The sequence below is a fragment of the Eurosta solidaginis genome, chromosome 1 (genome assembly GCF_040869045.1).
Source record: "Eurosta solidaginis isolate ZX-2024a chromosome 1, ASM4086904v1, whole genome shotgun sequence".
Taxonomy (NCBI): domain Eukaryota; kingdom Metazoa; phylum Arthropoda; class Insecta; order Diptera; family Tephritidae; genus Eurosta; species Eurosta solidaginis.
The window spans coordinates 342,497,858-342,514,890 of record NC_090319.1 but is presented as its reverse complement, the minus strand read 5'-3'; the positions used below and the strand labels follow the sequence as shown (position 1 = coordinate 342,514,890).

General features: G+C 34.9%; 1 protein-coding gene across 1 annotated transcript; it reads left to right on the top strand.

Annotated features, from left to right (window-relative positions):
- The first annotated feature begins 15,053 nt into the window (after window positions 1-15,053).
- Window positions 15,054-16,046, top strand: Pebp1 (Phosphatidylethanolamine-binding protein 1). Its single transcript, XM_067773635.1, has 3 exons — window positions 15,054-15,139; window positions 15,203-15,525; window positions 15,607-16,046. Exons 1-2 carry the CDS (start codon window positions 15,080-15,082, stop codon window positions 15,422-15,424), a joined length of 282 nt encoding a protein of 93 aa, XP_067629736.1. The 5' UTR covers window positions 15,054-15,079; the 3' UTR covers window positions 15,425-15,525; window positions 15,607-16,046.
- Window positions 16,047-17,033: the final 987 nt, after the last annotated feature.

Sequence of the window (17,033 nt, the reverse complement as noted above, 5' to 3'; positions counted from 1 at the left end):
CACTGTCGAGGGGCGACCCCGCTTAGAAAAATTGTCTTCTAATTGAAAAAAACTTTTTCTAAAGTTTTTTTTTTGATGTTGCTTTTCCGGGGGCGTGAACCCAGGATCTTCGGTGTGGTAGGCGAATGGTACTTCAAATATTCTTGACTATCTCAGTATCAATTGCTAGCTGCGAACGTTCATTCAGCAAATTAAAACTGATTTTGACATATTTGCGATCAACGAGGGGCAAGGTCATCTAATTGAGCTAACATTATTAAGTACAGAAAAATAAAATAAATAAAAAACAAGTAAGGACGGCACAGCCGAAGACTTCATACCTTTCATGAATGGGGCTGAACAATAATCTTATCCCGTTCGTAATCTCCAAATAATCGGATGTATAAGATAGGAAATATTTAGTGAACAGATGTACATACCTAAACAATTTTTAAGATAAATATAAAATAAAAAATGGCAAAAACCCCTTATCTGAACGATCGTTTGTGTGGAATATATATTATATATAGCTCCGATCGAAATGATTTTTTCATGAAATCTTCTATTATATATTAGAATAAATATCACCAAGTTTAACGTTTTTATATTGCAAATTAAGGGAGAAATTGCTAAAAATCTTTCTATCTGAACGATCGGTTGTATGGGATATATATTATATATAGCTCCGATCGAAATGATTTTTTCATGAAAACTTCTATGATATATTAGAATAAATATCACCAAGTTTAACGTTTTTATATTGGAAATTAAGGGAGAAATTGCCAAAAATCTTTCTATCTGAACGATCGGTTGTATGGGATATATATTATATATAGCTCCGATCAAAATGATTTTTTCATGAAATCTTCTATGATATATTAGAATAAATATCACCAAGTTTAAAGTTTTTATATTGGAAATTAAGGCAGAAATTGTTAAAAATCTTTCTATCTGAACGATCGGTTGTATGGGATATATATTATATATAGCTCCGATCAAAATGATTTTTTCATGAAATCTTCTATGATATATTAGAATAAATATCACCAAGTTTAACGTTTTTATATTGGAAATTAAGGCAGAAATTGCTAAAAATCTTTCTATCTGAACGATCGGTTGTATGGGATATATATTATATATAGCTCCGATCAAAATGATTTTTTCATGAAATCTTCTATGATATATTAGAATAAATATCACCAAGTTTAAAGTTTTTATATTGGAAATTAAGGCAGAAATTGTTAAAAATCTTTCTATCTGAACGATCGGTTGTATGGGATATATATTATATATAGCTCCGATCAAAATGATTTTTTCATGAAATCTTCTATGATATATTAGAATAAATATCACCAAGTTTAACGTTTTTATATTGGAAATTAAGGGAGAAATTGCTAAAAATCTTTCTATCTGAACGATCGGTTGTATGGGATATATATTATATATAGCTCCGATCAAAATGATTTTTTCATGAAATCTTCTATGATATATTAGAATAAATATCACCAAGTTTAAAGTTTTTATATTGGAAATTAAGGCAGAAATTGTTAAAAATCTTTCTATCTGAACGATCGGTTGTATGGGATATATATTATATATAGCTCCGATCAAAATGATTTTTTCATGAAATCTTCTATGATATATTAGAATAAATATCACCAAGTTTAACGTTTTTATATTGGAAATTAAGGCAGAAATTACTAAAAATCTTTCTATCTGAACGATCGGTTGAATGGGATATATATTATATATAGCTCCGATCGAAATGATTTTTTCATGAAATCTTCTATGATATATTAGAATATATATCACCAGGTTTAACGTTTTTATATTGGAAATTAAGGGAGAAATTGCTAAAAATCTTTCTATCTGAACGATCGGTTGTATGGGATATATATTATATATAGCTCCGATCGAAATGATTTTTTCATGAAAACTTCTATGATATATTAGAATAAATATCACCAAGTTTAACGTTTTTATATTGGAAATTAAGGGAGAAATTGCCAAAAATCTTTCTATCTGAACGATCGGTTGTATGTGATATATACTATATATAGCTCCGATTGAAATGATTTTTTCATGAAATCTTCTATGATATATTAGAATAAATGTCACCAAGTTTAACGTTTTTATATTGGAAATTAAGGGAGAAATTGCTAAAAATCGTTCTATCAGAACGATCGGTCGTATGAGATATATATTATATATAGTTCCGATCGAAATGATTTTTTCATGAAAACTTCTATGATATATTAGAATAAATATCACCAAGTTTAACGTTTTTATATTGGAAATTAAGGGAGAAATTGCCAAAAATCTTTCTATCTGAACGATCGGTTGTATGTGATGTATACTATATATAGCTCCGATTGAATTGAATTTTTCATGAAAACTTCTATGATATGTTAGAATAAATATCACCAAGTTTAACGTTTTTATATTGGAAATTAAGGGAGAAATTTCTAAAAATCTTTCTATCTGAACGATCGGTTGTATGGGATATATATTATATATAGCTCCGATCAAAATGATTTTTTCATGAAATCTTCTATGATATATTAGAATAAATATCACCAAGTTTAACGTTTTTATATTGGAAATTAAGGGAGAAATGGCTAAAAATCTTTCTATCTGAACGATCGGTTGTATGGGATATATATTATATATAGCTCCGATCGATATGATTTTTTCATGAAATCTTCTGTGATATAGAAGAATATATATCACCAAGTTTAACGTTTTTATATTGGAAATTAAGGGAGAAATTGCTAAAAATCTTTCTATCTGAACGGTCGGTTGTATGGGATATATATTATATATAGCTCCGATCGAAATGATTTTTTCATGAAAACTTCTATGATATATTAGAATAAATATCACCTAGTTTAACGTTTTTATATTGGAAATTAAGGGAGAAATTGCCAAAAATCTTTCTATCTGAACGATCGGTTGTATGGGATATATATTATATATAGCTCCGATCGAAATGATTTTTCAAGAAATCTTCTATGATATATTAGAATAAATATCACCAAGTTTAACGTTTTTATATTGGAAATTAAGGGAGAAATGGCTAAAAATCTTTCTATCTGAACGATCGGTTGTATGGGATATATATTATATATAGCTCCGATCGATATGATTTTTTGATGAAATCTTCTATGATATGTAAGAATAAATATCACCAAGTTTAACGTTTTTATATTGGAAATTAAGGGAGAAATTGCCAAAAATCTTTCTATCTGAACGATCGGTTGTATGGGATATATATTATATATAGCTCCGATCGAAATGATTTTTCAAGAAATCTTCTATGATATATTAGAATAAATATCACCAAGTTTAACGTTTTTATATTGGAAATTAAGGGAGAAATTGCCAAAAATCTTTCTATCTGAACGATCGGTTGTATGTGATATATACTATATATAGCTCCGATCAAAGTGATTTTTTCAGGATATCTTCTATGATATATTAGAATATATATCAAAGAGTTTCACGTTTATACTTTCTAAATTGCGGCAGGAATGACCAAAATCGTCTTATCTGAACGATCGGTTGTATGGGATGTATATGTTACAGTGGCCCGATCCTACCGGATCCGACAAATGTCTAATATAATACAAAAATACATCCTTGTGCCAAATTTCATTGAGATATCTCAAAATTTGAGGGACTAGTTTGCGTTCAAACAGACAGACGGACGGACAGACGGACATGGCTATATCAACTCAGTTCGTCGCCCTGATCAATTCGGTATACTTAATGGTGAGTCTACCTTCTATATTTCTCAACGTTACAAACATCGGACCAGAGTTAATATACCATTTCATGTTCATGAAAGGTATAATAAAACAAGTAAGGAAGGTTAAGTTCGGGTGTAGCCGAACATTACATACTCAGTTGAGAGCTATGGTGACAACATAAGGGAAAATAACCATGTAGGAAAATGAACCAAGGGTAATCCTGGAATGTATTTGTATGATATGTGTATCAAATGAAAGGTATTAAAGAGTATTTTATGAGGGAGTGGGCCATAGTTCTATAGGTGGACGCCATTTAGGGATATCGCCATAAAGGTGGATCAGGGTTGACTCTAGAATTTGTTTGTACGATATGGGTATCAAATGAAAGGTTTTAATGAGTATTTTAAAAGGGAGTGATCCTTAGTTCCATAGGTAAATGCCGTTTCGAGGTATCGCCATAAAGGTGGACCAGGGGTGACCCTAGAATTTGTTTGTACGATATGGGTATCAAAAGAAAGGTGTTAAAGAATATTTTATAAGGGAGTGGGCCTTAGTTCTATAGGTGGACGCCTTTTCGAGATATCGTCATAAAGGTGGACCAGGGGTGACTCTAGAATGTGTTTGTACGATATGGGTATCAAATTAAAGGTATTAGTGAGGGTTTTAAAAGGGAGTGGTGGTAGTTGTATAGGTGGTCGCCTTTTCTATATATCGCCATAAAGGTGGACCAGGGGTGACTCTAGAATGCGTTTGTACAATATGGGTATCAAACGAAAGGGGTTAATGAGTATTTAAAAAGGAGTCATCCTTAGTTCCATAGGTGGACGCCGTTTCGAGATATCGCCATAAAGGTGGACCAGGGGTGACCCTAGAATTTGTTTGTACGATATGGGTATCAAATGAAAGGGGTTAATGAGCATTTTAAAAGGGAGTGGGCCTTAGTTCTATAGGTGGACGCCTTTTCGAGATATCGCCATAAAGGTGGACCAGGGGTGACTCTAGAATGTGTTTGTACGATATGGGTATCAGATTAAAGGTATTAATGAAGGTTTTAAAAGGGAGTGGTGGTAGTTGTATAGGTGGTCGCCTTTTCTATATATCGCCATAAAGGTGGACCAGGGGTGACTCTAGAATGCGTTTGTACAATATGGGTATCAAACGAAAGGTGTTAATGAGTACTAGTATCGCCTGTGGTCGAAATTCGACCAACGTGTGTTTTTTTCAACTCAGTCTATGCATCAAGTGTTGGAAATATAGAAAACTGGTCTAACTTACTTAACTTTTTCTTTAAAATTTTGAATTTGATCTAAGACTTCGTACTTTTTGATTGTATCTTCTTAAATTTTCTACAAACTTTTCACATGTAATTATAACGTTTTGGTATGGAGCTCCTTAAACAAAAATATAAAAATTATGTAAAATCATATGAAATTGACATAGAATTATGGTGAAATTACTTGAAATTGAATTGAAAAATAGGTTTTTCCACACCACCCGGAAGGTCCCCGTTGGCGCGCTACCGAAGTTAGTTTTGGGAGCACGGTTCCCAGTAGGCCTATATCACCCATATACACATATCGCCCATTTACGTCAATAGTGTCATAATTCAAAAAACACGAACTTTTAGTTAAAAATTAAGAAATTTGCTGAAGGAATTTAGCCTATTTCACGCCACCCGTTGAAGTTGGTATAAATACATATCTAATATGTAAAACAAAAATTTCGAGTAAAATAGAGGATACCTTCATAAAAAATAAAATAAAAATATAAAAAAATTCTGTAATGAGAAAGAAGGCAGAGTTTACTAAAAAATTAAAGAAAAAAAATAAAGTACTTAAATTGCGAAAAATTAAGTGAAGTGAACAAACAGTTCCATATAAAAACGCAATAAGTGCACTTATACTTTTTTTCCGGGTTTTAATGTGATCTTTGTGGAAATATGAAGATTCTAATATTCGGATATTTAATTTTGGAATCCTATGTACGTAATTAATTTGTATTAAATTTGTAAACACTCCATTTCATGAATATATATGACCATATCTACCATAAAATATCGTTTGTGAACAATATAATACTAAGATATAACAGAGCAGAATAAATTAGGAAGAAAGGAAAAACAAACAAAAACATTGAAATTATTCACGCAATCATATTTACTAAAATAAAATTGATTTCATAACTTTAAGCGACATAACCAATTAGTTAGCCTAATAATAAATATAGTGGGTAATATACTGCCTATGCAAGACGGCCGCTATGATGCCGGTTGCCGCTCTGACCTAAAATCAAAAAAGTTTTTGGGACGTTTTTTTGTTTCGTAATTAGCATAAAAGGCAATATAAAAATGTAATGTTATATTTTTGTAACTTTTTCTTTTTTGTTCAGTATAAGACGTACTTTATCTACGTACGGTACTTATCTGCGGCCACCGTGGTGTGATGGTAGCGTGCTCCGCCTACCACACCGTATGCCCTGGGTTCACACCCCTGGCAAAGCAACATCAAAATTTTATAAAAAAGGTTTTTCAATTAGAAGACAATTTTTCCAAGCGGGGTCGCCCCTCGGCAGTGTTTGGCAAGCGCTCCGGGTGTATTTCTGCCATGAAAAGCTCTCAGTGAAAACTCATCTGCCTTGCAGATGCCGTTCGGAGTCGGCATAAAACATGTAGGTCCCGTCCGGCCAATTTGTAGGGAAAATCAAGAGGAGCACGACGCAAATTGGAAGAGAAGCTCGGCCTTAGATCTCTTCGGAGGTTATCGCGCCTTAAATAAATTTTTTTTTTTTAATTAGCATAAAAGGCAATATAAAAAATGTAATGTTATATTTTTGTAGCTTTTTCTTTTTTGTTCAGTATAAGACGTACTTTATCTAAAATGAGGATTAAATCTGCAAATGCAACAACATTTTCGAGCAAATTTGCCATTAATTCTTATAAATAAATAAGTTAAAAAAAAAAAAAAAATTATGTAAGGCGCGATAACCTCCGAAGAGATCTAAGGCCGAGCTTCTCTTCCAATTTGCGTCGTGCTCCTCTTGATTTTCCCTACATATTGGCCGGACGGGACCTACATATTTTATGCCGACTCCGAACGGCATCTGCAAGGCAGATGAGTTTTCACTTAGAGCTTTTCATGGCAGAAATACACCCGGAGCGCTTGCCAAACACTGCCGAGGTGCGACCCCGCTTAGAAAAATTTTGTTCTAATTGAAAACCCTTATTTCTAAAATTTTGATGTTGCTTTGCCCGGGGTGCGAACCTAGGGCATACGGTGTGATAGGCGGAGCACGCTACCATCACACCACGGTGGCCGCATAAATTAGTTAGTTTCAACAAAAGTTAACTCATTATTTGTGATTTCATGTTTTTTTTGAAAACAACTAAAATAAAAAACCAAGAATCTGTTAAATAAAGACTTATGTATTTACGTGTAGGTAAAATTTGCCACAAAAAATGGGCCGGTCAAAAATTAATTCTATTTAAGATTTTTGGTACGCTATAAATTATTTTGGAACAATTTTTTAGGATTTTGGTAGAAGCTATTATAGGTAAGCGGCAACAATGGGAAACCATATTTGTATGCAGGTGAAACATTTGTGCCTTCGAATTTAGCGGGGAAACATAAAATTTGAAATTCACATTAAACACTTAGATAATTGTTCCCAAAGACGGCGCGCTTGTGCATAAAGGTTTAGGTCTTTCAAATTCGCATTAGCCAACTTAGATAATTGTTCCCAAAGATGGCGCGCTTGTGCACGATAATGAATTACGATATTTGTATGAATTGTTCGAATTTACAAAAAACTTTTTCTATTAATTATAAACAAATAGACTTGTTAACAAAAATAGGCATATGCACTGCGGCTGATCAATACGAATCGATTCATATAACTTTTATATGATTTTACGTATGTTAAGAATGCCGAACAGCCTGTCAATTGATTGTATGGAAATTTTGTTAGCGTATTAATATATAGATTTTAAAAGGGAGTGGGCCTTAGTTCTATAGTTTTCGAGATATTGCCATAAAGGTGGGCCATGGGTGACTCTAGAATGTGTTTGTACGATATGGGTATCAAATTAAAGGTATTAATGAGGGTTTTAAAAGGGAGTGGTGGTAGTTGTATAGGTGGTCACCTTTTCGAGATATCGCCATAAAGGTGGACCAGGGGTGACCCTAGAATTTGTTTGTACGATATGGGTATCAAATGAAAGGGGTTAATGAGTATTTAAAAAGGAGTCATCCTTAGTTCCATAGGTGGACGCCGTTTCGAGATATCGCCATAAAGGTGGACCAGGGGTGACCCTAGAATTTGTTTGTACGATATGGGTATCAAATGAAAGGGGTTAATGAGCATTTTAAAAGGGAGTGGGCCTTAGTTCTATAGGTGGACGCCTTTTCGAGATATCGCCATAAAGGTGGACCAGGGGTGACTCTAGAATGTGTTTGTACGATATGGGTATCAGATTAAAGGTATTAATGAAGGTTTTAAAAGGGAGTGGTGGTAGTTGTATAGGTGGTCGCCTTTTCGAGATATCGGCATAAAGGTGGACCAGGGGTGACTCTAGAATTTGTTTTTACGATACGGGTATCAAATTAAAGGTATTAATGAGGCTTTTAAAAGTGTGTGTAGATGTATATGTGAGTGTGGTAGTTGTATATGTGAAGGCGTGTTCCAGATATCGACCAAAATGTGGACCAGGGTGACCCAGAACATCGTCTGTTGGATACCGCCAATTTATTTATATATGTAATACAACGAACAGTATTCCTGCCAAGATTTCAAGGGTTTTTTAATTCGGCCTGCAGAACTTTTTCATATCATTCTACTTAATATGGTAGGTGTCACACCAATTTTACAGAGTTTTTTCTAAAGTTATATTTTGCGTCAATAAACCAATCCAAATACCATGTTTCATCCCTTGTTTGGTATTTGGTATATAACTATGGCATTTTTTTCGTTTTTCGTAATTTTCGATATCGAAAAAGGGGGCGCGGTCATAGTCGGATGTTGGCCATTTTTTATACCAATACAAAGTGAGTTCAGGTAAGTACGTGAACTGAGTTTAGTAAAGATATATCGATTTTTACTCAAGTTATCGTGTTAACGGCCGAGCGGAAGGACAGACGGTCGACTGTGTATAAAAACTGGGCGTGGCTTCAACCGATTTCGCCCTTTTTCACAGAAATAAGTTATTGCTCCAGAATCTAAGCCCCTACCTCACAAGGATTGGTAAGTTTTTGTTCGACTTATGGCATTAAAAGTATCCTTGACAAGTTAAATGAAAAAGGGCGGAGCCACGCCCATTTTGAAATTTTCTTTTATTTTTGCATTTTGTTGCACCATATCATTACTGGAGTTGAATGTTGACATAATTTACTTATATACTGTAAAGGTATTAAATTTTTTGTTAAAATTTGACTTAAAAATTTTTTTTTTTAAGAGTGGGCGTGGTCGTTCTCCGATTTTGCTAATTTTTATTAAGCATACATACAGTAATAGGAGTAACGTTCCTGCCAAATTTCATCATGATATCTTCAACGACTGCCAAATTACAGCTTGCAAAATTTTAAATTACCTTCTTTTAAAAGTGGGCGGTGCCACGCCCATTGGCCAAAATTTTGCTAATTTTCTATTCTGCGTCATCAGTCCAACTCAGCTACCAAGTTTCATCGCTTTATCCGTCTTTGGTAATGAATTATCGCACTTTTTCGGTTTTTTCGAAATTTTCGATATCGAAAAAGTGGGCGTGGTTATAGTCCGATATTGTTGTATTTTAAATATCGATCTGAGATGAGTGCTCAGGAACCTACATACCAAATTTCATCAAGATACCTCAAAATTTGCTCAAGTTATCGTGTTAACGGACAGACGGACGGACGGACGGACATGGCTCAATCAAATTTTTTTTCGATCCTGATGATTTTGATATATGGAAGTCTATATCTATCTCGATTCCTTTATACCTGTACAACCAACCGTTATCCAATCAAAGTTAATATACTCTCTGAGCTCTGCTCAACTGAGTATAAAAAGTAAGTAATTTTTTTCCTCAAAGGAAAGGAAACTTTGCACATAGATATTAGGTTTACTAATGTATTATAATCATATTATTATTAAATATGTATTTGAGTCTATTATAGATGATATATTCAGCCTACGACTTTAAATAAAATTTTTTTTTAATATAAGGGGGGAGGGCGAAGGCGCCAAAAAATATTTGTCCCGGGCGCAAGAAAACCTCACTACGCCACTGCAACTCCGATCAATGTTTTTTGGAATTTCACTAATTTTAAATTTTGTTCCTTCAAAACCAAAATTTGGCCTCTTTCGGTTTCAGTAGCTATGAAGTTGTAGCTATGAAAAAAATGTTTATGCCAAATTTCGCTCGGATTGGAAGATTTTTGTTCGACTTATGGCATTAAAAGTATTTTGGAAAGAGTAACAAGAAAGGCGTGGGTCACGCCCATTTGCAAAATTTGTTTAAGTTTTGTTCTTAGCTCAACAGCTCAACTATACTCAGGTAGAATATCTGTCAAATGTATTTAAATTCCACATAGTTATTGCAAACTTTGCTAAGGGTAGACCTTTAGGAAAAGTGGGCTTGGTCTTAAACCGATTTTGATTATCTTCACTCAGTCTACATAATTTGGCAAGGATAGTGTCTCTGGCAAACTTCAATGTAATATCTTTAACGGCTTTTGATTTATAGCTAGTTAAACTTCCAAATTTTATTTTTTAAATGTTACCAAATTTCATTAGCTAAGAGGTATTCGTTTTTGAATTATCTAATTTTTTGCATTTTTCTAAATTTTCGATATCGAAAAAGTGGGCGTGGTTATCGTCCGATTTCGGCCATTTTCAATACCAGTCTCTTCTGGGTCAATATAAGCCCTTATACCAAATTTGGTGAATATATCTCAATACTTGCTCAAATTATCGTGTTAACGGATTGACGGACATGGCTAAATAATTTTTTTCGATACTGATGATTTTGATTTATGGAAGTCTATATCTATCTCGATTCCCTAATACCTGTACAACCAACCATTATCCAATCAAAGTTATAATACTCTAGGTACAAGTACAGCTGGGTATAAAAAATGAAGAATAAATTTTCGGGCAGGACAAAGATTGCCGGGTAGACTAGTTTACTATAAATGCCTATATGACGGGACATATACAAAGTTTAATGTGGTATAAAGCGAGGTCATTTAGGTGGCAGATTACTAGTCTAACATTTTTTTGATTTATGCACCAAAGGTTCTGAATTACATATATTGCCGGGAAAAGCAACATCAAATATTTTAAAAAGTTTTTCCAAACAAGTTCGCCTCTCGGCAGTGATTTGGCAAAGACTTCGATTGTATCTCTGCTATGAAAAGCTTTTCAGCGAAAATGCATCAAAGTTAGTATAGAATGGCTCTTAAGTACAATTGACTACAAAATATCGTTTAATTTTGGACATGTATAGAAATATTATACTTATAAGTATCCCTATAGGAACAGTAATTCGTCGGATTATCAGTTCGATTTGATATCGATAAGTTTGTGCAGAGTGAGCTGATAAATAAGCACTTAATGTGTGCTTTTCTTTATTGCTACTGCTACATTTTTTTGTTATTACTACCTCTATATTAAGTCACTTTCTAATTAAAAAAAAAATAAATGTAAGGCGCGATAACCTGCGAAGAGATCTAAGGCCGAGCTTCTCTTCCAATTTGCGCGTGCTCCTCTTGATTTTCCCTACAAATTGGCCGGACGGGACTCCGAACGGCATCTGCAATGCAGATGAGTTTTCACTGACAGCTTTTCATGGCAGAAATACAACCGGAGCGCTTGCCAAACACTGCCGAGGGGCGACTCCGCTTAAAAAAATTTTCTTCTAATTGAAAAATCTTATTTCTAAAATTTTGATGTTGCTTTGCCTGGGGTTTGAACCCAGGGCATACGGTGTGGTAGGCGGAGCACGCTACCATCACACCACGGTGGTCGCCACTTTCCAATTAGTACTCCTATATTCAGTGCAGAATTAGGGAGTTTCAGAATCCTATGACTTATCAAGATATTTAGAAAATGCATTCTATATTGGATTATTTGTGGGGAAATACATATTTATGGTCCGATTCAACTCATATACAGAACTTAAATAAGCCATAGAAAAAACTAGAATATAAAAATATTGTAACGAATTTTGGGGATTTCCTGATTATTCTACAGCTTCCGTTATAGTTCGAATCGCTGAACTGTCGAATAAATAACTCAAATATTCATTATAGCAATATATCCTTTATTTACAACTCTACTGTAGCAGTAGTACTTCACAATTCTCGCGTACTTCACTAAAAGCGTGTTGAAAATAAACTGATTGACTCTTTCTCAGCTTGCGCTGCTTTTATACCCTCTGTTGCCTCGTTCGCATACTTCTCCTAGGGTCTAGACTTTTCTCGAACAGCCTTCTAGAACAGATGCTTTTCTCTTTTATGTATCTGGTATTTAGCTTCTAAATATATGCGTGTGTATATATGTGTGTTGAATAAATTCTGCTCTTACCCTGCAAAAATCGCGAGTACTCCATGCATGCATGTATGGAGTACTCGCTATGGACCAACCGAGTGCTCCAGAATTAACCACACTTCTTACAAAAAATATGGTCCAATTAACATTGCGATGTCCTAGGACTGGACCATATACTCCAGCTCAGCATTACATCAGAGTAATCCTTGGAGTACCCACAGTCCACTAAACATCGTGTAGTGATTACAATCGTTAAAAACGAGCAATGATCGGCTTACAATATGTTCGTGCAGAAACAAGAGTTGGTCCATTGCTGCATTACAGTGGAGTATACTAGTAAGTACTCCAATGGACCACATGATCCAACGATTTTTGCAGGCTACATGATCCAACGATGTTTGCAGGGTTACTTTGATGTTTACATGTACATAAGTGTGGCTGCTTGCTTTATTTAGTGATAGCATAGTGTTGAACCGAAATGCTAATATTAGCCACAAATTAATAAAAACCAAAGACCAGCTGCATACTTTCCCTTAAACAGAGGGGCGATATTGGTGAATTTTAACATCATAACGTCATAATATCAAAATCTATCATAACTGCTGCTTTTGGTTCGTTTGTATAAAGGTAGTCTTATAATTTTACTTGGTATAGGTTTTTTATTTGAAGTATTAAGTGTGCTGCTTCGGCTTATTTATCAAATCGTTTGCAAAGCAAGGCGAGTCAGGGGTATGTACTAGAGATATACGCCGCCGATAAACGCCGCCGAATGTCAAAAATATTGGCGCGGCGGCGGCGGCGTTCGGCGCGTTACTATATTTACTACCACTGTCTAGGCCATTTATTGTTCATCTCGAAAATTGGTCCGATATGGTCGAAAGGGGTATCAAGGGATGCGCATCACTGCCAGTTATAAAAATCCAATTGCTAAATTTAACACTTTCTAACCATTCAAAAGTTATTTGAGAAAACACTTAAAGACAAGTTATATAATAAATTAAAATGCTCACTTCGCACATTTCTTTAAAAAAATGAATAAAGAACAATGAATTTAAATAAAATGTCCCAAAATATCGAACATATTTTCAAATTGTCCTCAAGTTGTTAAAAAAGCAAGTTACCCGAAAAACGTGCCGAATTTTAAATCCCGAGTGGCTGAAAGAATAACCGAAATCAGTGATGCAAAAATCCTTTAGTAGGCTCCAGTGGTTTAAATTCTCCTTTGAAATGATTCTCAGCTCACACTTAAGTTGCATATATCTTCAACACGTATGAGAAGGGTTTGAAAAATCACTTTATTTGCTTAACTATAAAATAGCGTCTGAAATCTTAATTTTGATTTTCAGACTTCATCATTCAACACCCAAGTCTCCCAGTTTGACATTTCCTAAAGTTGGCGGCCCTATCCCCAACTAGTCCCTTGGAGTAAATCACATTGGATATAGCTTATCAGCCATGTTTAAATATGACCAACACGTGACGGCTCCTGTTACAAATATGAATACGTAGGCACATTTTTTAACCAGGTTAGGCTTTGTCCTTCGCAAGAACACTGAAAGTGGTGAAGCAAACGCTTTCTCAATACAGTCGAACAAATGACCGGGTGTTCTACTACCCTAACATAGGGGATAGTCCAACTAGTCTAAAAACTGAAGGCGGTCATCCATATGAGCTCTTATATCATAACGCCGAAAACTGAGACTATTGAATTTGGTCCACATTTTAAAACTTTTATCCACGGTCCTTGTAAAGTTTAAATTATGTATATGCGCCAAGGATTATACGATTTTCACCCATGTGTTACGCAATGATATCCACTTAGACTGCTTATGATTTCGAGCGCGGCATCCTTGGCCGAATAGTTACTCCCTAACGTTTCAAGGTGTTTTTTTGGTGTAGCTCGGAAGCATAGCGCGACAGAAAGTCTTCGGAGCTACACCTAGAGCTTCTAGGAAAGTGACGTCGACGAAGGTATGAGTTCGAAGTCGCAGCCCTATAGCTTTTGTGCTGACATATGGTATAAGGGCCAGGATGCGTTGTAGCGACTGGTGGTCGGGATTGCTACAGTTCGCACATCGGGAATTGTAGCTCCTAGAAACAGCCGAAAGCGCGATCAAGGATAAGCCAGCATTGACGCTAATCGTTAAAACTGTGTCACTAGAGTCATGACTATTAGTAGATAATTGATAGCAACCGTAAGTCGCCTTTGTACGCGACCAGCATTTAGCCACAAATTATTTAAAGAAATCGTGCCGACGAAGGGTATTAGAGTTAGCGCAGAACATCTCCTTCGGTGAAACTAAACTACAAAAGTTTGACCATTTTAAGTATTTCTCCCTCTCTATTCCCGAAATGTTTTGAACGATCCGCGAGATTTGGAGGCAAAAACCGCGGATCTTTCCGAAATGGCCGATACGTCGATTTCCTTAAATACATATAAACAAAACCTTTCCAAATATTATTTTTTTTTAATTTTCGCTTTACAAGCCTCCCAGATACTCATCCGCAAGTTAATGATATTGTTCCAGATCGTCAAACATACCATTGACGTCAGCAATTTGTTTCCATATTCATTAGTTGTGGACAATGTGATACTCTGAAGTCCAGCCATTCAAGTCAGAGGTTTACGCCGATCACTTTTTCGACGCGCCGGTCACGCCGCCGCCGCCGGTATATAATAGAGTCTACGCCGCCGCCGCCGATTAACTGACCGGCGTTAACCTCTAGTATGTACATTACATTTTGATTGATAACAACTAAGCTATAAAAAGAATATATTTATCATAACCGGTATACAGTGCTGAACTGAAAGCAATAGAAACAAACTAGCAATGGATTTTGCCAGTATTATTCCAGACGTTATTGATACGAGGCCAACTGGTTTGGTGGAGGTGAACATTTTTAATTTAAAGTTTTTTTTTCGCAAAGCTAACTGCATTCCTTTTATTTACCAGGTTTCATATTCAAGTGGCGTAAAAGTTGAAGCGGGCAAAGAGCTTACGCCAACACAGGTTAAGGATCAACCTGAAGTTACTTGGAAAGCTGATAGCGATGCACTATATACCTTGATAATGGTAGACCCCGATGCACCATCACGAGCCGAGCCAACGGCAGGGGAGATTTTACATTGGCTTGTAGTTAATGTGCCTGGAAACAACGTTACTAATGGTCAATAAATCGGTTGTGGTCCACCAGAGGGTACGGGTTTGCATCGTTATATTTTTTTAGTATTTCAGCAAGAGGGCAAGATTGAGACAACGAAATTTATATCGAAAACGTAATTATGTTGTTTCCTAAAAAAATTAGTACATAAATGCTTAATTTAACTATGTGTTTTTTTTTTTTTATTTTATACTAGGTCGCGTGAGGGCCGAATCAATGTGAAGACAAAAAATTACATCGCAAAATATAATTTGGGAGCAGCTGTTGCTGGTAATTTTTACTATGCGCAATACGATGACTACGTGCCAATATTAAAGGCACAGTTCAAATAACGAAGGTTTTGATCAATGGAGTGTTATATATATACATACATACATATATAATAATGAGCGAAAAAACATATACAAAAATGATCATGCAACACATCATACTGTTGTTCACTTTTAGTCCTATGGTCATCTTCTTAATTGAAGCTTCAAAGAAGAGTTTGTTTTCTTTAAACGAAATTCAATTATAAACACCACAGTAATTCAAGTACGGATAACGTAACGCTTTTGTTAAGACTATCCAGCAAAACTTAACCTTATATAAGCCTTACTTCATGTGGCCAAAAGGCTTATGACCTAGTAAAAAGAAAATTCAGTTTCCTAAAAATATTACCAAAATTATCGACTAAAGAAAGGTTCTATTTATCGTGTATCCTTTCAGTCTATGAAACATTTATTTTTATACTCAGCGTGCTTTGCACACAGAGTATATTAACTTTGATTGGATAACGGTTGGTTGTACAGGTATAAACGAATCGAGAAAAATATAGACTTCCATATATCAAAATCATCAGTGTGGAAAAAAAAATTTTATTGAGCCATGTCCGTCCGTCCGTCTGTCAGTCTGTACGTTAACACGATAATTTGAGTAAATATTGAGTTGTCTTCACCAAATTTGGTACACGAGCTTATCTGGACCCAGAATAGATTGGTATTGAAAATGAGCGAAATCGGATGATAACCACGCCCACTTTTTAGATATATATCATTTTTGAAAACACAAAAAACCTGATTATTTAGTAAATAATACACCTAGAATGTTGAAATTTGACGTGTGAACTGATATTGAGACTCTTGCATGGCGCAACGATACAAGGTAGCAGCATGGGACAGCTGATTATAAACTTTTTTTATTTGATTTGATACATCAACTTCCGGCGCAGTACGATTTTGACATTTGTCCATCGAATTTACAAAAACAAAGTACATTAAATTTTTATTTATGTTTGTAAGTATGTCTCCATGCTGCCACCTTGTACCGTTACGCCATGGGCTCTTGGATAAAAATTAAAATTTTTTTTTAATGGGCGAGGCACCGCCCACTTGTAATAAAATCAATTTTACAAATATTATTAATCATATATCAAAAATCGTTCAACCTATCGTAACAAAATTCGGCAGAGGTTCCCTTTACTATAAGGATTGCTTTGAAGATAAATTAACGAAATCGGTTAAGGACCACGCCCACTTTTATATAAACGATTTTTAAAAAGGGTCGTCGACGAATAAAATAAGCAATATCTTTGCAAAAAAGAGCTTTATATCAATGGTATTTAATTTCCCAAGTGGATTTATA